Genomic DNA, 27,992 nt, shown 5'->3' with positions numbered 1-27,992 from the left:
ATTGGTGCAAAAGGTTTGAGCACCTGTAACAGTGAAATTTGTAGTTGTGACAGTGATTGTGTATGTGTATCAGTAAATTTGAAGTCACAGACTCTATGGGCCCTAGTTTCGTAGACCAGCGCAGGGCGGTGCAGGGTGGCGCAGCCGGCGCAGTGCAAGTTTCGACCCGCGCAGCCTTGCGCACCGTCAGTTTGGCAGTTTGGTAGATCGCCTGCGCCAAGATGGGTGTGGCGGCGCAGCAGGGGGAGGCGTCACAGATTCAGCTTGGCGTAGCGGAAGTTTCGTGGCAAAAAGCCTCGCCGAGACTGCGCTGAAAGCTCGCCAGCTCCGACCTGGTCTACTTTCGGCACAAGGCGCAAGGCGTAAATAAAGTCCATTGATTCAATGCGAATCACAGCTGGCGGATCGGAAGTTTGGCGGACCGGCGCGCAGTGCGCACACGTCACCGAGACCTCACAGGCAGGTTTCCACAGTTCCAGGCACATTTAAATGCAATACATAATCACAACAAGCACTATTTAATGCAACTAATTGAATCAACACGTGAATTTATATCTATATAGATTGTCCCGTCACATCTGACGTCAGATCAAAGGTGGATGGCACGCGTAACGGAAACTCAGCCTCTCGGACCAAAACATCTCCCTCTCTCTCTCCTGTTTTTTATAATATGGGCATTGTTATTATTATGAAACGCGTGATGCGCGTGGTGGGAGCGGCGGCGCTGCTTCTGTCATCGGGTTGTCAAGTGACGGAACTTGCACTGAACCTCCCCTAACGCATTAAAGAAGAGGAGAGGAGCTCATTTGATTGGTAAAGATCTGAATCGGCTGTATTAATCCCAGTCCACGCCTCGTCTCCTCCTCGTCTCCCACTCACGCCTTCTTCTCCTCCCTCTTTCCCACTTGCGCCGGTGGGCGAGACGGGAGGTGTGCCTGCGCGAGCCTGCGCGGTGCACGAAACTTGCAAAGTCCAGGCGGACACACCCCGTCGGCGCGGCGCAGCTGCGCTGAAAGCTGACTGCGCCTGGTCTACGAAACTAGGGCCCTATGAGTTGTGTATTTTTTTTCTCTCCACAAATACAACACAACACTTACACATTCACAAATTCTTAATTACAGGTGCACAAATCCTATTTTACAAGTCACAGATTTAAAAAACTGACACGCTCACATTTTTGCTCCTATTGTTATAGTATATTTGGTGCAAAACATATTTGTGTACCTGTATCAGACAATGTGAAGTTGTGGACAAAATTTGAACGTGTGCAAATCTGAATGCGAACTTGTGCAATAAATGTTCAATGTATGTAAAATAATTTCCCACGAAAATATTTGTGTTCTTTTAAAACACAAACACAAATCGAGAAGTACAACTGCGCAAATCTTCCCCACGAGTCACAGATTCTGTTTCCTTCACCTACAAATCACAAATCCCACCTCCACTGAGATATGTGGAGCAAAACGATCTGTGCATTCATTCTGGTCAGTCAGTCAGTAGGCTCGTTCGGGATGGTCTTGGCTTGACTTGACTTGACTTACCACGCCGACGAGAGCTGCAGGTGTCTGAGGGGGCGGGCTCTAAAAGAGACGGCAGGCAAACGCCGTCAAGTCGGACAACAAAGTCAACGTGACTATGGTGCTCAAGCGATAGAATACAGCAGCAAACCAAAGAGGATATATTTTATATATATATAAAACATATATATTACACACACACATACATATATACATAAATACATACATACACACACACACACACGCAAGGCAACATGTGGAAGGCATTATTTTTTCCAGTATATTTGTATTATCATTCTATGTTTGTATTAACCAGACCTCACATATAATAGGCCTACTCACAACACAATGCACGGAACTTTAGATCAAGCCATGAGATCAATGCGACCAAAATAAAAAGTATCATTTCACCACAAGGTGGCCGCCGAGTGCGGACCTGAACACACGTCATTGAACTTTTAACCAATGAGAACCATTCCGCTGTAGCGGAGGTGTGGACAAGCCAGTTGCAGCCACCGTTCACCGCGCTGCCAAGCGCCGCAAGAAGCGGCTCTTAAAAACTTGTTCTCGCGATGTTTTGGGTCACGTGATATGGTCGCCACCCTGTGACGTCTATGCAGTCGGCTGCTAAGTCGGACACAAATTCTAGCCATCATGCATCGCTTTCAACCCACAATACATCACGTTAGGTGGCGCGCTGCAGGCGGCTACATCAAGTCGAACGAGCCTAGTATGGTGCAAAAGGCGGGTGCTGATCTGAGAGCGACTGATCCCACAGCCAATCAGAGGAGAGGGGCTTTTCCCCCCACAGCCAATCAGAGGAGAGGGTGGATTCAGCACATGCTGATCTTTCAAGCATAGATATTAACTAGTCTTTTTTATAGATCCATGTTTTAAACCTAGAAAAAATCATCTTGTAAAAGAGCATATAAGTTATATGAATCTGACTCTCTTCCTTCCACGTCTGTTTTCTGAAAACGAAACCTGCATGAGCCGATCTGACCCGGGGTCACAGCTCTCCTCTCTTACAGTTTATGACAGATAAGACTACAACAATACACACACATACGTATATTCATTGAAAACAAATGCACACGGCCGGGAGGATGGTTACCAAAACAGAGGAAAAGTGACAGGACGCTAAATTTCTCAGCTTCGCGTCAGGGTTTATTTATTAATGTGGTTAAAGATACAACCTACCTTGGCCGCGTTTCCCAGATTCGTTAAGAAGCTCTTAAGTGCTAAGATCGTCTTTGGAGCGCAGAACGCTGTGAAAGAAGGATGTGTTTCCCAGAGTCGCTCTTAGCTTAAGAAGATCTTTCACTAAGAAGGAAACGTAAGATCGAGCTGACCCACTCTTAACAGCCTTCTTAGCGACGAAATGCTCAGTGATCAAGCCGCGTCAGGGAAATTTATATTCTCCACTTTTCAAAATAATAAACAAACAATGCTCAATGTTGTAATGCGCTAAAAAAACAAAAAAACAACAACTTTTCATTGAATTACACGTTTAAGTTCTCCACACACATCTTCATATATGAGTTTATAGTACTACACATAAAAACACATCAACAACCCTGTGGCATTTCACAGATATCAAGGAAACAGATGTAATTGAACTCAGCTGAACCTCATCCAGAGAGGCTCCACCTGCTACTCTATATAAAGGCGTTGCCAAAGTCCGCGCGTGTGAGAAACCATGGCTGCAATACAGCACATTCTCGCTGCGAACCAACAGCGTCGCTGTGCGCGAAGCCAGACAGTTTATATAAATGCTTACGTGCGTCAGCACTTCTCCCCACTGGACGTGCTGTCAGACCGGTCTGTCCAGGCAAAGTACCGGCTGCCCCGTGCGGAGATCCAACGGCTGATCACTTTGGTGTCTCAACACATCCAGAGAGCAACCCGCTGCAACTTTGCCCTCAGCCCTGAGGTGCAGCTCCTGGCTGCGCTGCGTTTTTACGCAGTGGGGAGCTTCCTGGAGGTGGTGGGGGACGGCACCGGCCTCAGCAAGGCATCGGTGTCACGGAGTGTGGCAGCTGTGACACCGATTCTCCTCGTCCACTAACACGCCCATCTCCTCCGCGGTGAACGCCGGTGCCCGCTTGGTTCGCTTGCTGCTGCTTTCTTCCATTCTCACATGTGTGCCTATATCCACGGGGGTATATATGCGCTAATGGGCTTGATTACTACTTGGATACACCTGTTGGCACACACACAACCCCCCCCCACACACACACCCACCCGCACCCGATACATGTGTAGCCTAATTGCACCTGTGTCGGGGGGACCACGGGGCGCTGTGTGTGACTTATGCGCTGATAAAGAGGTGGGTGATCGATTAGCCTGGCATCGATTGATTCAGTTTCAGCACCAACGCGGTGGACAGCTCCCACTAAGAGCTTCTTAAGAAGCTTCTTTGGCTTGATCTTAAGGTTCTCCTAAGAAGGCAGTTAAGAACGCGTCTGGGAAACACATGTATCTTAGCGCTCCTTCTTAGCCGAACTCTTCTTAACCCTCCTGTTATGTTACGGGTCAAATTGACCCGTTTTAAAGTTTGAAGATCTAGGAAAAATAGTTAAAAGTATTTTTTCAGTATGAAACTTCTTCTGCTTGCCTTAATTAGTGTAATCAACATATAATATGAAAATGGTTCATCTCACATATTTGCAACCACCCCCTGCATGTTTATATCACATAGATACTGTTCGGGTCAATTTGACCCAGCAGTCAAACTGGAGGTAAGAGGGTGTCAGAAATGTCAGAGTATTTCTTTCTTTGCAACTTTGAGACATATTTTACCCCAATCACACACCGATAATGAGCCGGTATGCAATCGTTTCCGTGTGGTGAATTACGGCGACAGGTCAGAAAAATAGCGAAGAAACGTTACTTTTCAGAAACGGAGAAAGAGACACTTGTTGGGGAGGTGGAGGCCCGGACAATAATTTAATTTAGTGGTCACAGCAGCGGGATCACGAATAAAAAGACGCAGTGCGAGTGGCACTACATTGCTGCTACTGTCAACGGCGTCAGTGGGACAGAGCGGACGGTGATCTGAAGGTAAATGACATCTTTCCGCTCCTAACATGGATTTAATGTATTGCTAGAGTATTTGAGGAAGTTTGATTTTGATGGGGATTGTGTCCGAAAAGGAGGGAGACACAGACGCGACTGAGACCAGAGGTATAAGGGTGAACAGATTTTAAACTTTTATTGTATATAAAACAAAATGTTAAATAGTTTTTGTCCTTCCAGAGTCTGCAGCGTGACGTAGAGGAGGGTGACGGTGAGGAGGGTGACGGTGATGGGCCCTCGGCACAGCGTCCGGGTCCGGCGCAAAGCAGCAGCGCACCCCGGGCGCATGGCACATCAAGCGGTCGGGTGCTCACTGATGCCGTCCTGCAACTTCAGCGAGACACAATCACCGCCATCAACAACGTTGCAGATGAGCTACGGCAAACGCGCAATGTGATTAATAAAATAATACGTTTACAATGAACATTGATTGTTGTCTTCCTTATATTACAAACGCATCCTCACGGATTCTTGCGCCCTGTTGATAACCCTCCAGTCGGGCAGGGGGCCGAGGCTCGGGGTCATCGATAAATATGCGCTCTCCACGCTCCACGACTGAGCGCACGAGCGTGCCACTCATTATAGCGCATTTCCTCTGCGCTCTGGTGGTTTAAAAACGAGGATAAGTGTAACAATTATACGATGGCTTAATGGCTGTATGTATGTGCGTTGATGATATATGCACATAAATAAGGAGAATATTTAGTTATTCCCGCTGTGTTCTACAGTGATCTAATGGAGGATATTTATTGTATGTATTACATGCATTTGGGCCGTCTCCTCCTCCTGCGGTGACAGCGCTGATTCAATATTTCAAAATGATTTTGATTTAAGATACAAGTCAGATTTTAAAAGAAGGTGTTAATATGAAAAAAATATCACTCATTAAAAGCGTCAAAAACATTGCTGGAGTTCATCATGATAACGCAGATCTAACGTATGATATGGAGTGTAATTAAATGTGTGCGAGTCATCAAAAATATATAGTTCTTCTCACGTTTACTGCTGATTCCCTTCCAGTCTCCAGAATGTGCGTACCGGTACGCATGCCTCAGAGTTTGCTTTCGGGTACGCACACTTTCCCGTCAAGTTTGGTTTTTATAGATCACAACATTTGCGTGTAAAGTGGCGTACGCACGTTTCCAGCCCCGTTTTGTGCGTACGCAAGCTTTATACATGAGGGCCCTGGTGTCTTACTGCCCCAAAAAGGGAAAAAATGTTGTGCTCATGAACACTCTGCACAAAAATGCTGAAATCAGCATAAGAGAAGACCAGAAACCAAGCATGATCCTTGATTACAATGCCACCAAAAGTGTGGGGGGGGGGGTAGACAACTTGGACAAAGTAACAGGGTCCTACAGTACCAAACAAATGACTGCGCGCTGGCCATTGGTCATCTTTTATAACATGATAGATGTATCGGCCTACAATGCATTTGTCATCTGGACTGAGATCTTTCCTGACTGGAATGTGTCAAAGCTGTACAAGAGGCGCATCTTTCTTGAGGAGCTGGGGAAGGCGTTAACACCGCACATCCAATGGAAGCAGCACCTGCCAAGGACCCCAGTCGCTGCAGCCATGGTGAGGGAGATCCAGGAGAGAACTGCACCAAGTACTATACTATACCAGTGCGTGAGGGGAGTCAGTGTGTGTGTGTGTGTGTGTGTGTGTGTGTGTGTGTGTGTGTGGGGGGGGTATAAGTGTATGAGAGTGTGTTGTGTGTGTCTTGGTATCAGCAAAAAGACACCATAGTAAAGTAATCATGGTCCTCTTGTTTCTAGGTTGTTGCTGAGGGAAAAAGAAAGAGGAAGAGGTGCCAGGTCTGCAGGCCAACTGACGATGTCAAGACAAGCATGACCTGTGCGAAATGTGTGCAATGTGTGCACAGCATTCAGCGCACCTGCGCCACGCCGACGGGGTGTGTCCGCCTGGACTTTGCAAGTTTTGTAAACCGCGCAGGCTCGCGCAGGCACACCTCCCGCCTCGCCCACCCGCGCAAGTTGGAAAGAGGGAGGAGAAGAAGGCGTGAGTGGGAGACGAGGAGGAGACGAGGCGTGGACTGGGATTAATACAGCCGATTCAGATCTTCACCAATCAAATGAGCTCCTCTCCTCACCTTTAATGCGTTAGGGGAGGTTCAGTGCAAGTTCTGTCACTTGACAACCTGATGACAGAAGCAGCGCCGCCGCTCCCACCACGCGCATCACGCGCTGTGCGTGCGTATCATAATAATAACAATGCCGATATTATAAAAAACAGGAGATAGAGAGAGAGATGTTTTGATCTGAGAGGCTGAGTTTCCGTTATGCGTGCCATCCGCCTTTGATCTGACGTCAGATGTGACGGGACAATCTATATAGATATAAATTCACGTGTTGATTCAATTAGTTGCATTAAATAGTGTTTGTTGTGATTATTTATTGCATTTAAATGTGCCTGGAACTGTGGAAACCTGCCTGTGAGGTCTCGGTGACGTGTGCGCACTGTGCGCCGTCAGCCAACTTCCACTCCGCCAGCTGTAATTCGCCTTGAATGAATGGACTTTATTTGCGCCTTGCGCCGATAGTAGACTAGGTTGGAGCTTGCGGGCTTTCAGCGCAGTCTCGGTGAGGCTTTTTGCCACGAAACTTCTGCTACGCCAAGCTAAATCTGTGACGCCTCCCCCTGCTGCGCCGCCACACCCATCTTGGCGCAGGCAATCCACCAAACTGCCAAACTGACCGTGCGCAAGCCTGCGCAGGTCGAAACTTGCATTTCGCCGGCTCCGCCACCCTGCGCTGCGCCACGAAACTAGGGCCCATAGTGTCATAGTGAAGTGGGTGACTATTCCTCAGCCTTCCTTGGTGTTTTGGTTTTGACATACACGCACGCACGCACTGTCAAACTCACCAGCTGAGGGGGGGGTAGGCGCGGGGGACGCCTTGCCATGGCGACGGGGGAAAACAGAACATTGATATATATATATATATATATATATATATACAGTGTCTTTACAATTTATAGTTATTTTAAAGTTGATTCTTGTTTATTCTTTTTAACAATTGTACGCACTGAAAACCAAGGTAAATTCTTTGTATGTGAAAACGTACTTGGCCATAAACTCCTTTCTTATTGTTTTCCATAAAATACCTTTTTAAAGGTCATATAGATAACATTTTTATGTAAACTTAAACTTAATGTAAATCAAAAAATAAATAAAACGTACAGAATCAAAAATATCACTTCTCGTGAAAAACATTTTTTGATTGTGAATGAATCATTTTAAAAAACATTGTCGCCCCGTAATTAATGATTTGGTTACTTCTGTGTAGATGTATGAGGTGTGGCTGCAGCTTCTAGCTAGGCTTGTGAGCCAATAGAATAACCACGTTGGTATCACATGGTATCTCTGCGTAGTCAGGGGTCAAGAGTCTTTGGGGTTGCCAGTTAGTGTGGAAAAACGGAAAAATGGCTGAGTTTGACAGTAAGCGGGTGGCATTTCGGTACCAGACCCAAGTGCTAAGTGACAAAAGGAAGAGCAAGACCAGAGTGAACGTTGGTTCAGTGTTTGATCGTCAGAGTCAGCTGAAGGAGTTTCAAGGACTGAAAAGCAGCCACGAGGTGGCTACTTTCCTTCTTGACCGGTAAGATAGCGTTAAAGCTAGCTTTTTGCTAACGTAAAAAAAAAATAGTAAAGTAATCATGGTCCTCTTGTTTCTAGGTTGTTGCTGAGGGAAAAAGAAAGAGGAAGAGGTGCCAGGTCTGCAGGCCATCTGACGATGTCAAGACAAGCATGACCTGTGCGAAATGTGCAAAATTCATTTGCACAAAGCGCAGTGTGATGACATGTCACTCGTGTGCTGTGTAGATGAACAGACACTCACACACACACACACATAAACACACGTTCATATTTGTTGTATTGCGATTTTGTTCATTTCTGGTTCACAGTGCATGTATGTAAAACAAAAATGTTCAATGTTATATTTAAAAGTTATGTAAAACTATTGTGATTTATATGTTGGTCTTTCAAAAGTAATAAAGTAGTGAAACATTAAAAAAAGGTTTGAACATGTATTTTTTTTTTATAAAAGACGAGTAAATTATCCTAGTTAGTAATGAAGTATTCACACTGCTTGTTAGGATTTTTTTGGTTTCAGACATCCTTTGGATAAATAAACATGCACCGGGTCAAATTGACCAACACCATTGCTTTTCCTGACAAATGAACATAACAGGAGGGAAGTCCTTAAGAACGATCGAATCTGGGAAACGCAGCCCTTGAAAGTTGCCTATATCGCTGTCTCTGCTGCTGTTAGTTTAGCATGTGCTGAATCCACCCTCTCCTCTGATTGGCTGTGGGGGGAAAGCCCCTCTCCTCTGATTGGCTGTGGGGGGGAAAAGCCCCTCTCCTCTGATTGGCTGTGGGATCAGTCGCTCTCAGATCAGCACCCGCCTTTTGCACCATAGACTGAGTGCACAGATCGTTTTGCTCCACATATCTCAGTGGAGGTGGGATTTGTGATTTGTAGGTGAAGGAAACGGAATCTGTGACTCGTGGGGAAGATTTGCGCAGTTGTACTTCTCGATTTGTGTTTGTGTTTTAAAAGAACACAAATAGTTTCGTGGGAAATTATTTTACATACATTGAACATTTATTGCAGTAAGTTCACATTCAGATTTGCACACTCAAATTTTGTCCACAACTTCACATTGTCTGATACAGGTACACAAATATGTTTTGCACCAAATATACTATAACAATAGGAGCAAAAATGTGAGCGTGTCAGTTTTTTAATCTGTGACTTGTAAAATAGGATTTGTGCACCTGTAATTAAGAATTTGTGAATGTGTAAGTGTTGTGTTGTATTTGTGGAGAGAGAAAAAATCTACAAGTACACAACTCAAATTTACTAATACACATACACAATCACTGTCACAACTACAAATTCCACTGTTACAGGTGCTCAAACCTTTTGCACCAATAATACCTTCATAATAGGGGGCCCTAGTTTCGTGGCGCAGCGCAGGGCGGCGCAGGGTGGCGGAGCCGGCGTAATGCAAGTTTCGACCCGCGCAACCTTTGCGCAAGGTCAGTTTGTCAGTTTGGTGGATCGCCTGCGCCAAGATGGGTGTGGCGGCGCAGCAGGGGGAGGCGTCACAGATTCAGCTTGGCGTAGCGGAAGTTTTGTGGCAAAAAGCCTCGCCGAGACTGCACTGAAAGCTCGCCAGCTCCAACCTGGTCTACTCTCGGCGCAAGGCGTAAATAAAGTCCATTCATTCAATGCGAATCACAGCTGGCGGAGTGGAAGTTTGGCTGACGGCGCGCAGTGCACACACGTCACCGAGACCTCACAGGCAGGTTTCCACAGTTCCAGGCACATTTAAATTTCAAATTTCAAATTTCAAATTTATTAAGGGATAACCCCTTGAGATGCATCATCTCGTCTTCCAGGGGGTCCTATACATCAAAACAATCAGACAATACAATACAATACAATACAATACAGTCACATATACACAACACAAAACATACACTTAAAGTGTACACAACAGCTCCCAAATCCCTCCCGCCCACCCCACCATACCCCATCAGCCCATAACCCCATCACAAGGGCAAAAAAAGAAAAAGAAAAAACTAATAGCAACAGCAGGGGGTCTGAAACAAGGACATTAGTGAAGTCTTGAACAGATGGAAAGAAGTGACAGATCTAATAGATAGTGGTAAATTATTCCAGTCAGAGGGGGCTTTGTATTTAAAAGCACGTCTGCCAATTTCTTTTGAGGTTCTTGGGACAGAAAAAAACAGCTGATGCGAGTGTCTGACAGAGTAAGATGGTCGGTAGAGAACTAGATATTGCAATACATAATCACAACAAACACTATTTAATGCAACTAATTGAATCAACACGTGAATTTATATCTATATAGATTGTCCCGTCACATCTGACGTCAGATCAAAGGCGGATGGCACGCGTAACGGAAACTCAGCCTCTCGGACCAAAACATCTCCCTCTCTCTCTCCTGTTTTTTATAATATCAGCATTGTTATTATTATGATACGCGCGCACAGCGCGTGATGCGCGTTGTGGGAGCGCCGGCGCTGCTTCTGTCATCGGGTTGCCAAGTGACGGATCTGGCACTGAACCTCCCCTAACGCATTAAAGGTGAGGAGAGGAGCTCATTTGATTGGTGAAGATCTGAATCGGCTGTATTAATCCCAGTCCACGCTTCGTCTCCTCCTCGTCTCCCACTCACGCCTTCTTCTCCTCCCTCTTTCCCACTTGCACGGGTGGGAGTGACGGGAGGTGTGCCTGCGCGAGCCTGCGCGGTGCACGAAACTTGCAAAGTCCAGGCGGACACACCCCGTCGGCGTGGCGCAGGTGCGCTGAAAGCTGACTGCGCCTGGTCTACGAAACTAGGGCCCAGGTTCTCAATGTTCTCCTTTCAGCTCGGAGGACGGCTTATTTTTGTAAAAAATCTAGGTTTTGGTCTATGATATTACGGTGGGTCAGAGGCATCATTTGGGTTTGAAAAACGTTTCACTTCAGATTTATTGATCCCGGAATTCCGAATCTGTGAATATATTTCCAACTTTACCGAACTCTTTATTTCACCTTATGGCAGGTTATTGCATAGTGTCATAGGGCCCTACTTTCGTAGACCAGGCGCAGTCAGCATTCAGCGCACCTGCGCCACGCCGACAGGGTGTGTCCGCCTGGACTTTGCAAGTTTTGTGCACCGCGCAGGCTCGCGCAGGCACACCTACCGCCTCGCCCACCCGCGCAAGTTGGAAAGAGGGAGGAGAAGAAGGCGTGAGTGGGAGACGAGGAGGAGACGAGGCGTGGACTGGGATTAATACAGCCGATTCAGATCTTCACCAATCAAATGAGCTCCTCTCCTCACCTTTAATGCGTTAGGGGAGGTTCAGTGCAAGTTCTGTCACTTGACAACCTGATGACAGAAGCAGCGCCGCCGCTCCCACCACGCGCATCACGCGCTGTGCGTGCGTATCATAATAATAACAATGCCGATATTATAAAAAACAGGAGATAGAGAGAGAGATGTTTTGATCTGAGAGGCTGAGTTTCCGTTATGCGTGCCATCCGCCTTTGATCTGACGTCAGATGTGACGGGACAATCTATATAGATATAAATTCACGTGTTGATTCAATTAGTTGCATTAAATAGTGTTTGTTGTGATTATTTATTGCATTTAAATGTGCCTGGAACTGTGGAAACCTGCCTGTGAGGTCTCGGTGACGTGTGCGCACTGTGCGCCGTCAGCCAAACTTCCACTCCGCCAGCTGTAATTCGCCTTGAATGAATGGACTTTATTTGCGCCTTGCGCCGATAGTAGACTAGGTTGGAGCTTGCGGGCTTTCAGCGCAGTCTCGGTGAGGCTTTTTGCCACGAAACTTCTGCTACGCCAAGCTAAATCTGTGACGCCTCCCCCTGCTGCGCCGCCACACCCATCTTGGCGCAGGCAATCCACCAAACTGCCAAACTGACCGTGCGCAAGCCTGCGCAGGTCGAAACTTGCATTTCGCCGGCTCCGCCACCCTGCGCTGCGCCACGAAACTAGGGCCCATAGTGTCATAGTGAAGTGGGTGACTATTCCTCAGCCTTCCTTGGTGTTTTGGTTTTGACATACACGCACGCACGCACTGTCAAACTCACCAGCTGAGGGGGGGGTAGGCGCGGGGGACGCCTTGCCATGGCGACGGGGGAAAACAGAACATTGATATATATATATATATATATATATATATATATATATACAGTGTCTTTACAATTTATAGTTATTTTAAAGTTGATTCTTGTTTATTCTTTTTAACAATTGTACGCACTGAAAACCAAGGTAAATTCTTTGTATGTGAAAACGTACTTGGCCATAAACTCCTTTCTTATTGTTTTCCATAAAATACCTTTTTAAAGGTCATATAGATAACATTTTTATGTAAACTTAAACTTAATGTAAATCAAAAAATAAATAAAACGTACAGAATCAAAAATATCACTTCTCGTGAAAAACATTTTTTGATTGTGAATGAATCATTTTAAAAAACATTGTCGCCCCGTAATTAATGTTTTGGTTACTTCTGTGTAGATGTATGAGGTGTGGCTGCAGCTTCTAGCTAGGCTTGTGAGCCAATAGAATAACCACGTTGGTATCACATGGTATCTCTGCGTAGTCAGGGGTCAAGAGTCTTTGGGGTTGCCAGTTAGTGTGGAAAAACGGAAAAATGGCTGAGTTTGACAGTAAGCGGGTGGCATTTCGGTACCAGACCCAAGTGCTAAGTGACAAAAGGAAGAGCAAGACCAGAGTGAACGTTGGTTCAGTGTTTGATCGTCAGAGTCAGCTGAAGGAGTTTCAAGGACTGAAAAGCAGCCACGAGGTGGCTACTTTCCTTCTTGACCGGTAAGATAGCGTTAAAGCTAGCTTTTAGCTAACACCAACACAGGCAACCCATTGATGGCGCATGCACTTCAAGCAACAGCTGTGTTGAGACGTGGATGCAATGGAAGGGGGGAGTGCACGTTGGACATCTAGTGGCTGGATGTAATCAATGTTGTCAATAGCACCTTTAATTATGCCATACTTTGAGGCATAACAACTGATTTTGACATCTGTAACATGAGATTAACACATACACACTTTGAAACTTACTTTGCCACTTTGTTGATAACAGGTGAAAAGTTTGTTGGTCCGTACAGCTGTACTGTCCTCAGACTCTGGAAATAAGCCTCAAGAACCCCCTCTATGCCCACACAATTTGGATTCTCAGGGTCCCCACTCTGCAAAAGACAGCATACAGCACACTAATGAGGTACACAGTGTACATTCACACATTCAGTGTTGTACAGACATAATTAACAGTAAATGGTGGACATTCATGTTTAAATGAGATGACCCTAAATATATTTCATTTTTATTGCAAAATGGTCCTAACAGCAACTGAAAACATTTGTACGTTATGTATAGAGATGTACATTTTTTTATTTCCTAATACCAATACCACCTGAACTGTCAACAACGATTTCAACTTAAGTGAGTCCCAAAGTGATTCTAAATTGTCAAAAATTCTAAATATCATTATTTTATTTTGTTATTGTCATCTAGTGGATATTTGCAATCACACACTTTTCTATTTAATATCTGTTAATATAATAATTTGACTTGATGATTATGTATTATATGCAGCTTACAGCTTATATTAGAACAATTAATATTTTAATATTTACTTTATATTGCAAACAAAGACTGTGGGCCCTAGTTTCGTAGACCAGGAGCAGTCAGCTCTCAGCGCACCTGCGCCACGCCGACGGGGTGTGTCCGCCTGGACTTTGCAAGTTTCGTGCACCGCGCAGGCTCGCGCAGGCACACCTCCCGTCACTCCCACCCGCGCAAGTGGGAAAGAGGGAGGAGAAGAAGGCGTGAGTGGGAGACGAGGAGGAGACGAGGCGTGGACTGGGATTAATACAGCCGATTCAGATCTTCACCAATCAAATGAGCTCCTCTCCTCACCTTTAATGCGTTAGGGGAGGTTCAGTGCAAGTTCCGTCACTTGACAACCCGATGACAGAAGCAGCGCCGCCGCTCCCACCACGCGCATCACGCGCTGTGCGTGCGTATCATAATAATAACAATGCCGATATTATAAACAACAGGAGAGAGAGAGGGAGATGTTTTGGTCCGAGAGGCTGATTTTCCGTTACGCGTGCCATCCGCCTTTGATCTGACGTCAGATGTGACGGGACAATCTATATAGATATAAATTCACGTGTTGATTCAATTAGTTGCATTAAATAGTGTTTGTTGTGGTTATTTCTTGCATTTAAATGTGCCTGGAACTGTGGAAACCTGCCTGTGAGGTCTCGGTGACGTGTACGCACTGCGCGCCATCAGCCAAACTTCCACTCCGCCAGCTGTGATTCGCCTTGAATGAATGGACTTTATTTGCGCCTTGCGCCAAGAGTAGACCAGGTTGGAGCTGGCGGGCTTTCGGCGAAGTCTCGGCGAGGCTTTTTGCCACCAAACTTCCGCTGTGCCAAGCTGAATCTGTGACGCCTCCCCCTGCTGCGCCGCCACACCCATCTTGGTGCAGGCGATCCACCAAACTGCCAAACTGACCGTGCGCAAGGCTGCGCGGGTCGAAACTTGCATTACGCCGGCTCCGCCACCCTGCGCCGCCCTGTGCTGCGCCACGAAACTAGGGCCCTGTATATGAAATAAGAAATGGATGTATTCATTGTGATGTCACCCGATGGTTTCAAGTGAGAATGAGTAGGGTAATTTCCTTATACTTCGATTCAATCAGACTTAATTTTGCAACCAAAGGAGTTGCCACCTGATGGCTAGAGAATATGCCAGTTTAAGGCACGTTCACATTGGCTTCCCTTTTAAGGAGGATCCCGCCTGCTGTGAAAACTTCTTCTTCCATCTAATGTATTTCTTCAAATTCCTTGCAAAAATCAACATTTTACAAGATTACATTTGAATACATCTTGACAAAATTCTAAATTACTTTAGTCCAATACTCATTTTTACTGATGGAGCTATCATCATAATGTAATTCGATGCAACCTCCACTCACGTTAGCTGCTAGTTTCCATTGTTTGGCTAAGCAGGACTGTGCTGCCCATTCCCTTCTAATAGCTTATTGTGACTAGCTCTCCTCCTGCTAATTTGAACACAGATTTGTTGTTAAAAATGTACCATTGTATTCCATCATTATACCAGTATGTCTCTGTGTGGTTAAACACAAACAAAAACTGACTTGATCCAATTCATACACTGCAATTTCCACAAAGCAATATTTTTGCACTCTAAATGAATTTCTAAAAACCTTGTGTATTGCTGACATAATCCAAAATATTACAGTAGTAACATTTAAAGGTGGAGGTTACCCATACATAATGTACAGGTAACAACTTTGTAAAGAAATAAGTAAGAAATCCAAGCAGCATGGCCTATACTTGTGACTTTAAACTAAAGTTGGCTTCACTGCAGCTAAGCATCCAGCAGTTTCTAACTGGTTGCCCTGATCCCTCAGGAGGATGCAAGGAGGAAGTGGAGGGGATGCTGGGAGCTTCCTGCTGGCAGGCAGATGAGCCAACTTCTCAACTTGTGCGACCAGCTGTCATAGCAGCAACAACTCCTACTCCAAACACCTAGCCACGGGTGGACTGCATGTGTCCCCGTTGTGTGAATTCATATGTGCATTCACATGTGTGTCTTACCAGTGGAAAGCAGTGGGAGATGTTGCCAACAGGGGGCAGCTTAGCTCCGAAACCAAAGGCAGGAAAGAGCTTGTCACTGTCATAGTCCTGGATAATCTCACCTACTGCTCTCAGGGCCATGGCATATGCATTCACCTGGTAGGGACTCATATAGTGGAGGGAAGTGGGCTGAGAAGGGTTACCTTGGAGGAGGACACATACACACACACACACACACACACACACAGGAGACGATTCAATACTATGGGCCCTAGTTTCGTAGACCAGGCGCAGTCAGCTCTCAGCGCACCTGCGCCACGCCGACGGGGTGTGTCCGCCTGGACTTTGCAAGTTTTGTGAGCCCGCGCAGGCTGCGCAGGCTCGCGCAGGCTCGCGCAGGCACACCTCCCGTCTCACGCAAGTGGGAAAGAGGGAGGAGAAGAAGGCGTGAGTGGGAGACGAGGAGGAGACGAGGCGTGGACTGGGATTAATACAGCCGATTCAGATCTTCACCAATCAAATGAGCTCCTCTCCTCTCCTTTAATGCATTAGGGGAGATTCAGTGCAAGTTCCGTCACTTGACAACCCGATGACAGAAGCAGCGCCGCCGCTCCCACCAAGCGCATCATGGGCTGTGCGTGCGTATCTAACAATGCCGATATTATAAAAAACAGGAGAGAGAGAGGGAGATGTTTTGGTCCGAGAGGCTGAGTTTCCGTTACGCGTGCCATCCGCCTTTGATCTGACGTCAGATGTGACGGGACAATCTATATAGATATAAATTCACGTGTTGATTCAATTAGTTGCATTAAATAGTGTTTGTTGTGGTTATTTCTTGCATTTAAATGTGCCTGGAACTGTGGAAACCTGCCTGTGAGGTCTCGGTGACGTGTGCGCACTGTGCGCCGTCAGCCAAACTTCCACTCCGCCAGCTGTAATTCGCCTTGAATGAATGGACTTTATTTACGCCTTGCGCCGAGAGTAAACCTGGTCGGAGCTGGCGAGCTTTCAGCGCAGTCTCGGCGAGGCTTTTTGCCACGAAACTTCCGCTACGCCAAGCTGAATCTGTGACGCCTCCCCCTGCTGCGCCGCCACACCCATCTTGGCGCAGGGGATCCACCAAACTGCCAAACTGACCGTGCGCAAGGCTGCGCGGGTCGAAACTTGCATTACGCCGGCTCCGCCACCCTGCGCCGCCCTGCGCTGCGCCACGAAACTAGGGCCCTATGTTTTATCTCCTCCTTTCAAACAGGTTTCACAAAACCTAGCATCTAGCATGTGCATTTTGAATTGTGAAAGAGGGAAAATCAAAGAATCATCAGGATAACAAGCAGGATCATTTTTACACACATGTAAAAATAGGCAAATCTATCTCGATACCAATTCTGACTTCTCTCCTTCGGATAAGCAGTTCTCCTTTATTATGAAACAAGTGCTCTGCTTTAAAGGGGATACAAGAAGGAGGATGATTTGATAAGCCACGATACCTGCCAGCTCCTAACACATCTACTGATAATGCATTCCTCCTAATCCTATCTAGCTTCCAGCTGCAGCACAGCACAGCGCTCCTCTGGTCATGAAAATACCAAACACATTTACCATGCACTGTGCACGTTGCATGGTTGACTGCACTTTCCATCATGTGGAGAAAAAGGGCCTAAATGTAATAATCTATTCAATTCAGCAGTGGGCCGACCATCACGAACGCCATTGTGTCTGCCATGAAAACTGAAGAAAGGTCATGTTACATTACAGAGGAGAAAAGGAATAAGCGCTTTTCACACTGTGTTGTGTTTGTTGAAAAGTGAATTATTCTGTCAAAATTGGATCCACAAAACTCAAGTTGTGTAATTATAGTAAAACAATAACTGGTTGTTTTCAGAATGTATTTCTCACACATTTAAAACATTACTGATAGAATCGCTTTACTCTGCCATTGTATTGGACCAGCAACAAATCATTTCTCAAGTACAACTGCTTTGGAAATTCAGTAAACACCTGTATTAATTAAGTTAAACAATATTACAGTAAACACCTGTAATATTGTTTAACTTAAAGTGATGGTTCGGAGTAAAATGCACCCTAGGACATTTCCACCATGACATCCAGCCAAACACCCCCTCAGAAGCATTTTTAGCGATGGTCAGCATTGGTCAAGATAGGGCTATCAGCCGAATGGCTTAGTACTGGCGCGAATGGTACATTTTGTATATCTCGTAAATTGAGATATACAATATCTAAATATCTAAATAATGAATGGAATGTTACCAAACTTCTGCAGTAGTACACATAGGGTCTTGTACTCACAAAACGAGGCATTTGAAAGTTTGTAAGTACACCAGGAGTTTATTTAAAAGAAGCTTCTATCCTCGGTTCACACTTTTCAACACTTGTTGACCTGATAATACAAGCATTTATAAAAATTCAGCGAAACCTTTTCATACTCTCGCGTGAAACTTGCGTGACGGCAAGAGCTGATTTAACATTGAAGTGGCGTCGACGCAACGCAATAAACTGCTGGTGTACTTACAAACTTTCAAATGCCTCATTTCGTGAGTACAGACCCTATGTGTACTACTGTAGAAGTTTGGTAACATTCCATGCATTATTAGTGGGGTAATTTATGAGATATACATAATGTACCATTCGCGCCAGCACTAAGCCATTCGGCTGATAGTCCTATCTTGACCAATGTTGACCATCGCTAAAAATGCTTCTGAGGGGGTATTTGGCTGGATGTCATGGTGGAAATGACCTAGGGTACATTTTACTCCGAACCATCACTTTAATCATATTTTTCAAGCTTCTTTAGTTGTTGTCTTTGATGTGGCGCATTGATTTGGATAGAACTATCTTTAACTAAAACACTTAAAGTTGACTAGGTCATTCTATTCAAAAACACTTTCGTTATATTACTTAAAGTCCTTGTAACTTACCGATAGCAATGAGTAAATTAAATGCTCTGACATAAAACAAAATGTCATCTGTGGCTGTGGCAGAACTGTTAAATACTCCGTCCAATCAAAAAAGTCGGGCTGGAGAAAATGATTGGACTGTCAATACTTACTTCCTGATTGCACTCGTTTGGCGTTCTGGGGAGGGGCTTCGAACAGAGGTCTAAACCAAGGGGGCGGGACTTTTTTGGATCGCCGATGTGTTCAAAGTCAAAATCTCTGTGGTTTTTCCAAATGACCTACGCTGCCTTTAACTGACATTAATAGGCTGACAATAATTCCTACTTGTGAATTTTACAACTGATTACCTTTCAATATTTCAATCAGTGCAGGTCATACAGTATTATGTAGTATCATACACAAACAGTAACTGCTATATATTCTGAAAAACTTTAATCTTAAGAAAAACATAAAACATGAGTGGGTCCAATCGGTAAAATAGCTGACCCATGTTAGGACGGGGGCTTGTTAGGTTGTAAATTGAACTGACCATCACCAGCAGGTCTTCAGTTAGGTATCGTTTTTAATGTGGTCAGAAAACAACGTCTCTTTTCTTTCTTGCTTGTAGTGCAAACAACCTAAGTTTCCAATAGCGAAAATGGCATCTTGAAATATGAGTGCAACACTTGGATGGATGAGGAGACATTTAGCAGTATTTTGGCTGACTTGGATATTCAGATGTATTCATTCAAGCTCAAGAGTATATGACTGCTAGAGACTAGACTTGGGCAGTAATAAGGTAATACCGTATACCGGGATATTTAAATAATAACAACGGTATGTCTTTAATTACGTCATGAAAGAGATCTGCTGTGTAATGTGCGCACTGCAGAGGTTTATAATGAATGCCTGGGAGTGTGTTTCTGGGTCCAGCAGCTACACGAATGTGTCTGAACTGTAACTTCCAGTTCATAGTAATAACTATAAGTCACCATCAATTTATCATAGGCATATAAAAGACAATTAAAGAGGCAGATGTGAATCTGGTACAGAATAATTAATAAATATGTTATTCCCTGTCAGTGATGGGCAGACTGACGGTCAGGTCATAATTATTACCATTCAGGGGCCGTCCACACGTACCAAAACAATATTTTTTTACCTTGGCGTCGTTTCAAGAAAAGCGCGCTGTATTACATATTCCAGGCCCTTATGTGGCGCTATTTCTGCTAAAAAAAATACACCAAAAATGGAGAAGAAGAGATGGAGCATGGGGAAGTAAACATGTTACTTGACCGGATGTTTGCCGTTGCTATGGCAAAAAGTGATAGCTACGGCTACTATCTACCCGATCAAAACACCCATAAGATGACAATTTGGCCCATATAAATAAAACCAACAATAACCATCAACATCATCACCCTAAGGACCTTAATGAGGCGTTGCCACACGTTGTGATGTATTCATTAGAAAAATAAATGCGTACATTCATGGTAACGAAGACGAAACGGAGAGGCAGCGTTTTTACTTTGTCTTTCAAATAAGTGCGTTTTCAGGCACCAAAAACGCCAGATCCGTGTGGACAGTCAGCCCAAACACGCAAGACACTTTCCGTGTGGACGGCACCTCAGTCAGGAGGATGTTACTTTTTATGGGTCTAATAAAAATGGGTCTACATTTCTCTTTTGTTATTCTGATACTTGGAGTTATCCCACAGAAGACAAATAAGTAATTGCATTTACCTCCAGTGCTCATATCTGCCATGGAGTTTATTTGGCTCCATTTTACTGCCCTCATGTGGTCAGGAGGTGTAACATAATTTGTATTATTTGTTATTTGTTTGCATTTGCAGAGTTTAAAATGAAAACAATAAGAAGAGATAGAGGAAACGTACCAAGACAAAGGCATGAATCTAAAGCACAGCAGCACAGGACTTACCATTGGAAGCTGTAAAGTCTATCGCCACTGTGAAGTTCAGTTGTGTTCTATTGCAGAGACAATGGCGATCAAAGAGGAAAACAACAAAGATCGCACACTCCAGTACACTTTAATCATGCTGCGTCTCAAACACACACCAATACAATTAAGTGCATTATAATCAGTTTCCTGGTTCACTGGCTAATTAGTATGGCAGGACAATGTTCCCTCCTCCATCTTGAAGGTCTAATTAGGTAAAACAAATGGAACCAGTAATTACAAGAGAACCACCTGAATAAATTAGTATTTACAAATGCAAACTTTCTCATAATGTATAGCCAATATGAATTCAATGTGTCGCAGTGCTTACAAAATACCTTTTGGGAAATTCAGTTGTGTATCTTCAAACATGCGAACAAACAAACAACCAAAATGGCGGCTATTGACACTCACTGTGAGAACAAGCTAATCATTATTCCACTCACCCTCCTCGGATGAAATCCACAAAGGTATACTCGGACTCCACTTTGAAGGACAGCAGTGTTACCTGGTGCGCATGCACACACACACACACACACACAGACACACACACACACACACACACACACACACACACACACCAATAGACATACAGAGAAGGGGGGTGGAAGAGGGACCAGGGCCAGGTAGACAAACAGGTGGCCAGACAGGAACAGAACCGGGGAGAGAGAAGCAGATGTAATAGGCGATGATATATTTATAAATATCCATCCATCGTCTATCGCTAATCCTGTATTCAGGGTCCTTTATAAATATATAAAATAGAAAAATAGAGGAAATAGAACATGGTACGCACAGTTCCAGAATTTATGTATTTCTTCTTTTTGCCTTTCTTCTTGGGATTTAAAACCTGCCAATGGTGGGGAAAAGTAAGTTAATGATGGAGAGGGTACTTACTAATACTAAACATGAATAATTTGACAGCTTCCTGATACTAAAAGGCCATGGATTTACACTGATGTACACTGACTAACACCCCCCCCCCTAAAAAAAAAAACTTACCTATAGCACTTTGATCATAGCACTGTTGTTCTTAAGGTATGTTTGCTGAACAGCTACTACTTTACTCAGAGGATCTAACACTTGTTTCTATTTTTAGCTCTTACTTCATCAGCAATGATACGTTGTGGTTTCTTTGTTTCTTTCTTTTGACAAATGTACTTATTGTTAGTCGCTTTGGACAAAAGTCTGCTAAATGACCTACATGTAAATGTAAAATGATGTTATCTTTACACTGGGAGCAGAGAAAGGAAACATGAGAGGTGAAGAGATTATTATTAGATACTTTAGTGATTTATTTTTTTCATTGTGCTGCAGTATTATTTTTATTATTATTTTGGTTAGTATTCCTTTGTTGAGCAGTTTTTAATAAGCTGTGTGTATTAATGGGTTTTAATTCCAGGCACAAGTACATTGCTCTGGTCAAGTAATGGATTTGTTTTGGCAGTATCATTAAATATGACCACATGTTTAAAGACCTTAACCACTCCCTGAAGCATCAGAAAAGTACTTAATAACTCATCTTATTGAAGTCAAATAAAGGTTATTTTGAAAAATAATTAAGTGCAAAGGGTGCAATACGTTGACAATTTTAAAGTGTTCTCATACAATGATAGCATATGAAATGTCTTCCTATTATTTGTATGTTAAGCAACACGAGCAATCAGTGCATCTGCAAAAGCCCCACCAGTGCAGAATCCGTTTAGGTAATACAACTACTTCTTTTAGGAAAAGATTGTGGTTTGGGTTATACCACGTATGGAAATGTGGTTCCCCAAGTATAATGTTAAGTAATAAATGAGTCCTGTGAGTGAAACCTGTATATGAATTACGTGGGGTATATATTTCCTAAAGTATGAACAGTGTCTAAGAACAGCCTGACCATTTATATATTCTTGGTGCTATGTTCATTTTTTGGGGAGATCAGCCTTTTTCAGCCAACTGAAGTTTCCTTTTCACAATCTGAATTTTAATTTAAAGGGTTTTCAGATGACAAAAGCGGTGAGATCTGGCAAACCAGCTCCATGTCACGTCTCACCTCATAGACATTGAACTGGTTCTGCCCCCGAGAGAGCTCTCTGTAGCTGGTGGTGAACTCGCCAATGAAGTCATGGCTGCAGACAAACACCCAAAAAGAGAGGCAGGCATGGACACAGATTTTATTATAGGAGAGACATTCTCTGTCTCTATCTGCATGTCTAGTTTCTGTCAATCTTTATCTGCTTCAATGTACAAAACAGAATGTACAAAAGGTGTTTAATTTTCTTCTGACATTTGAGAGACATCAATGTGAATAACAGAGTCACAGTGAGTATTATCCACTGATGATTTTACCTTCCATCTCGATCCCAGTCATAGACATCTACCTTCACAGTCCTGAAAAAGACAGAGAATAACTTAAACCTGGAGGTTTGCTCAATACCAGATCATCACCTGTCAATAAAACAAGAATTTATTTTAATTCTATTATACTCAAATCACACATATTGATCGAAGTCTGTGTCTAAGACTGTCTTTATGTCTATGCCATAAAATGTCTTTTAATAGCCCATTCATGAATTTTGAAGCTTTAGCATACACTATATTGCCAAAAGTATTCACTCACCCATCCAAATAATTGAAATTGTGAAATGGTGTTCCAATCACTTCCATGGCCACAGGTGTATAAAAGCAGCACCTCGGCATGCAGACTGTTTCTACAAACATGTGTGAAAGAATGGGTCGCTCTCAGGAGCTCAGTGTATTCCAGCGTGGTACTGTGATAGGATGCCACCTGTGCAACAAGTCCAGTCATGAAATGTCCTCACTCCTAAATATTCCAGTCAACTGTCAGTGAGATTAGAACAAAGTGGAAGTGATTGGGAACGACAGCAACTCAGCCAAGAAGTGGTAGACCACGTAAAATGATGGAGCGGGGTCAGTGGATGCTGAGGCACATAGTGCACAGAGGTCACCAACTTTCTGCAGAGTCAATCACTACAGACCTCCAAACTTCATGTTGCCTTCAGATTAGCTCAAGAACAGTGTAGAGAGCTTCATGGATGGGTTTCCATTAGGGCTGAACGATATGGACAAAATTTCATATCTCGATATTCATGCCAGATATCTCGATATCGATATGACACAATATGACTACGGGTTCGGTGAAAACCAAATATTTTTCAGAAAAATAAAAACATCATAATACAAAATAATGTGGAAACTGCAGTTTTATTGATGATAACTCACTGCCAGTCATCAACATTAACATAAAGTCACCAATCAAATAAAAAAATCAAACATTTTAGACTGTCTACACGGGTACCATCACTTTTGCAATGTGATATGTGATAGCGTCTGTAATGTCTTTATGTCTGGTGGACACCGACTCATACGATGTAACGCTACTGAACGCATTGCAATACACTCGGTGCAATTTCGTCAAACACGACCTGCACAACACCTCGCTCTGGTTGACATCATTGTTATTGAATCCAAAATACCTCCAAATAATGGAGGATGATTTATGTTTTGGCACCAAATCAGATTCTGCACCGCCGCCGGCCGCATTATCTTCCGCACTCGTCTCACTTTTCTTTCTTTCTTTTTGATTTCCCCGCTGCGTATGTTGCGTCTGCGTCTCGGTCTCCGTCTCCCTCGCTCCCGCGGCGGGAGTCCCGCCCTCGTATGTGCGTCATTGGTTGGCTTCAGCTATCGATCCACAGCAAGCATGAAATAAGGTTTGTAGTTGGCTGGCCATAGCGGTGCATTCAAGGGCAATCGTAAAAATGAAGTTTATTGAGACTGCCAGAGCTTTACATGCAGGGCGAGCGCGGGGGAAATCTATATCGTTTATATCGTTGCTTTTTCGATATTAATATCTTGAATGTTCATATCTCGATAACGATACGATAACGATATATCGTTCAGCCCTAGTTTCCATGGCGATCAGCTGCATCCAAGCCATACATCAGCAAGTGCAATGCAAAGCGTCGGATGCAGTGGTGTAAAGCACGCCGCCACTGGACTCTAGAGCAGTGGAGACGTTCTCTGGAGGGACAAATCAGGCTTCTCCATCTGGCAATCTGATGGGTGAGTCTGGGTTTGGCGGTTGCCAGGACAACGGTACTTGTCTGACTGCATTGTGCCACGTGTAAATTTTGGTGGAGGGGGATTATGGTGTGGGGTTGTTTTTCAGGAGCTGGGCTTGGCCCCTTAGTTCCAGTGAAAGGAACTCTGAATGCTTCAGCATACCAAGAGATGTTGGACAATTCCATGCTCCCAACGTTGTGGAACAGTTTGGGGATGGCCCCTTCCTGTTCCAACATGACTGTGCACCAGTGCACAAAGCAAGGTCCATAAAGACATGGATGAGAGAGTTTGGTGTGGATGAACGTGACTGGCCTGCACAGAGTCCTGACCTCAACCCGATAGAACACCTTTGGGATGAATTAGAGTGGAGACTGAGAGCCAGGCCTTCCCATCCAACATCAGTGTGTGACCTCACAAATACACTTCTGGAAGAATGGTCAAAAACTCCCATAAACACACTCCTAAACTTTGTGGAAAGCCTTCCAGAAGAGTTGAAGCTGTTATAGCTGCAAAGGGTGGACCGACGTCATATTAAACCCTATGGATTAAGGATGGGATGTCACTTAAGTTCATATGTGAGTCAAGGCAGGTGAGCCAATACTTTTGGCAACATAGTGTATCTTAAAAAGGCGGTTGGTAATAGGTGGCTGAATGAGTCTACGAAGCATCATCACGCCAAACATGAAAACTGATCTGCTCACTAGTGTGCCTTTTTAACAGTGTCTTTTTTATCCACACTCTTGGAAAGTATTTAACTCAAACCTTCCATCAATGGAGGTTAGAAGGGAGCGGAGAGAAGCTCAGGTACACTGCTTGCGAAAATAGTATCCTTCTATGTTGAGTCCATGGGCGGAGTTTAGGGGATTTAGAGGATGATTGCTTCTAGTGTTTGCATGCATGCAGTTTATGTATGCTGTATGGAGTGTGTATGTGGCAGCAAGTGGCTCGCACAGCTACTCAGCACCGTCCAACCTGACTTGTATAACGGAGTGCTGTGTGAAAACTGAGTCAGTCTCAATAACACCAGTGCTGGTCCCTGAGACGTCATGACCGACTGCTGGCATTATTCTGACCGCCCCAGCAACAAGTGATGTCATCCTGTCTGCCTGTGCCTTAAAGGAAAACACCACCGCATTTCCATACTGAACTATGTTCTGCTCTGATCTTAGACGAGGTGATACATACCTCCCTCTCCTCTGTGCGTGCACTCAATGGCTCTTGCGCGCACTCCACGCAGCGCTAATTTGCTAGCATGTAGCTTGTCCTTAGGATCCAAAGGGGGGTGAAGTTAGAAGCGACCAAGCACTTCCACGTTGTCCCTATTTAAATACAGTTACGTGAGTAGTTACACGACCCAAGTTTGGTTACACAAAATGAAACATGCCAATTTTTCTAAGCGGATAACAAGGATTACTATATAGTATGGCGGAATAACAACTGGAAGCACTTCGACGTCAGCGCAGTAATATCATCACTCCGCTCCCCCTCTTACTTCCGTCAATAGAACCTACGTGACCTGCACGCCGCCGCCTGCACTACCTGTAGTAGTTTGTGCACAGTTGAGGAAGCATCAGGTTGTAGTAAGATAGTTTGTGAACAATCAAACATCGTGGTTATAACGTGCATCGTACAGGGTTGTGAAAACAAGCAGAAGGTATATAGTCCCGTCATGTTTTGAGTGATGATATTACTGCGCCGACGTCGAAGTGCTTCCAGTTGTTATTCCGCCATACTATATAGTTATCCTTGTTATCCGCTTAGAAAAATTGGCACGTTTCATTTTGTGTAACCAAACTTGGGTCGTGTAACTACTCACGTAACCGTATTTAAATAGGGACAACGTGGAAGTGCTTGGTCGCTTCTAACTTCACCCCCCTTTGGATCCTAAGGTATATACTGGGACAAGCTACATGCTAGCAAATTAGCGCTGCGCGGAGTGCGCGCAAGAGCCATTGAGTGCACGCACAGAGGAGAGGGAGGTATGTATCACCTCGTCTAAGATCAGAGCAGAACATAGTTCAGTATGGAAATGCGGTGGTGTTTTCCTTTAAAAACCTGTCTTTGTGAGTACAAATACTCTGCTGTGATTCATATTTTATTTTATATGGTTTTCTATCCTCTCCTCCACGCGCCGCGGCTTCCTGTATACAGGTAAACAGCGGCGTGCTCCTTCCAATGCGCCACACCGTAGCGGCACATTCCTCCACTAACAGGCCGGTGGCGGGCAATGCCATGCACACACACGTTCACTGGCGGCTGTCAACAAAACAGCCTAAATAATTTGGGTGAATGTGTACGCTAGATCTATTTGTTCATATAGTCATGGACTCCACAATGATTTCCCCAGTGTTGAAATAGTTTTTCTTGTTATTATTTATGGTTTGCATCAATGTGAACTGCTGTGTGTGCACACAACATATGGCCAAGCATGCGCCCTTATCCGCCCTGGTCTGTGGCGGAATTGTTTTCTGAAACACCAAAATAGCACCAGGGAAACTTTGCGCCAGAATCACGCCTTATGTTTCCTCTGACACACCCGGCAGAGCGCAAGTTAGTTTCCCATCTTACCAACGTGCGTATCTGGCAGAAAGGTCCGCTGTGTGTCAGATGGAATAGCAATAATACTGGTGTTGAAAGTGCAATGCGCTGGGTGCAAGATAGGGCCCTTACGTCATTTGTATGCTATCGGACTGTCAGCAGAGGAACGTGAAAACACCTCTCTAGTGACAAGCTTTGCACAGAAACAAGCCAGGTTCGGACATTTTAATAGAAGTAAACATAAGACAAGCATATTTTTAAGTGGGTGGGATCTTTAAGTGGTTATGTACTTTAAGTATTCATAGCCATCATGATGAGTGATTTCCCAGGACACAGGAGTTTATAAAGCTTGTGAGCTCGCAAGTAATGAAAATAAGGTGCCCTATATATATATATATATATATATATATATATATATATATATATATATATATATATTTAGTGTTTAAATAGCTATTAAACATCTCATGGTGACATTTTATTCACTCTCCATTTGGATACAAGAGAAGAGTTTTCTGACCTGTCGTAGTCGCCATTGCAGAGAGCTCTAACAGGGAGAGTGAAGGGCTGCCACACCGGGTTCAGCGTATTCTTGATCACCTCTGTCTTGTGGCAGATGGTGAACCTACCAGCAACATAACAGACATAAGACCATGAAAGAGCGTGCACATTCAAATTGCGTGTGAAGATAATTCCACATCATATCTATGGCTATATCTGCAGCTTCCTGCTACAA

The 27,992-nt window shown here is 44.3% G+C and overlaps 2 protein-coding genes across 3 annotated transcripts in view; both read right to left on the bottom strand.

The window, feature by feature from the left end:
* The window catches only part of plxnb1a (plexin b1a), a 259,098-nt gene that overhangs the window by 81 nt on the left and 231,025 nt on the right, over positions 1–27,992 (bottom strand). The gene's annotated exons all lie outside the window — the stretch shown is intronic.
* LOC311017200 (copine-9-like) overlaps positions 1–27,992 on the bottom strand; it is a 78,988-nt gene that overhangs the window by 25,937 nt on the left and 25,059 nt on the right. For both annotated transcript variants that reach the window (XM_084015413.1, XM_084015414.1), the window contains exons 4-11: positions 27,777–27,881; positions 22,982–23,023; positions 22,686–22,761; positions 21,444–21,497; positions 21,094–21,155; positions 20,630–20,676; positions 15,819–16,000; positions 13,246–13,373 (exon numbers count right to left, since the gene is read on the bottom strand). In XM_084015413.1, coding sequence (XP_083871539.1) covers positions 13,246–13,373; positions 15,819–16,000; positions 20,630–20,676; positions 21,094–21,155; positions 21,444–21,497; positions 22,686–22,761; positions 22,982–23,023; positions 27,777–27,881 — 696 coding nt within the window. The remainder of the gene's footprint in view (positions 1–13,245; positions 13,374–15,818; positions 16,001–20,629; positions 20,677–21,093; positions 21,156–21,443; positions 21,498–22,685; positions 22,762–22,981; positions 23,024–27,776; positions 27,882–27,992) is intronic.

This window comes from Eutrigla gurnardus (assembly GCF_963514095.1).
Source record: "Eutrigla gurnardus genome assembly, chromosome: 8".
In the NCBI taxonomy this organism is placed as follows: Eukaryota; Metazoa; Chordata; class Actinopteri; order Perciformes; family Triglidae; genus Eutrigla; species Eutrigla gurnardus.
The sequence above is the reverse complement of the archived record's forward strand: the minus strand, read 5'-3'. Positions and strand labels throughout refer to the sequence as shown.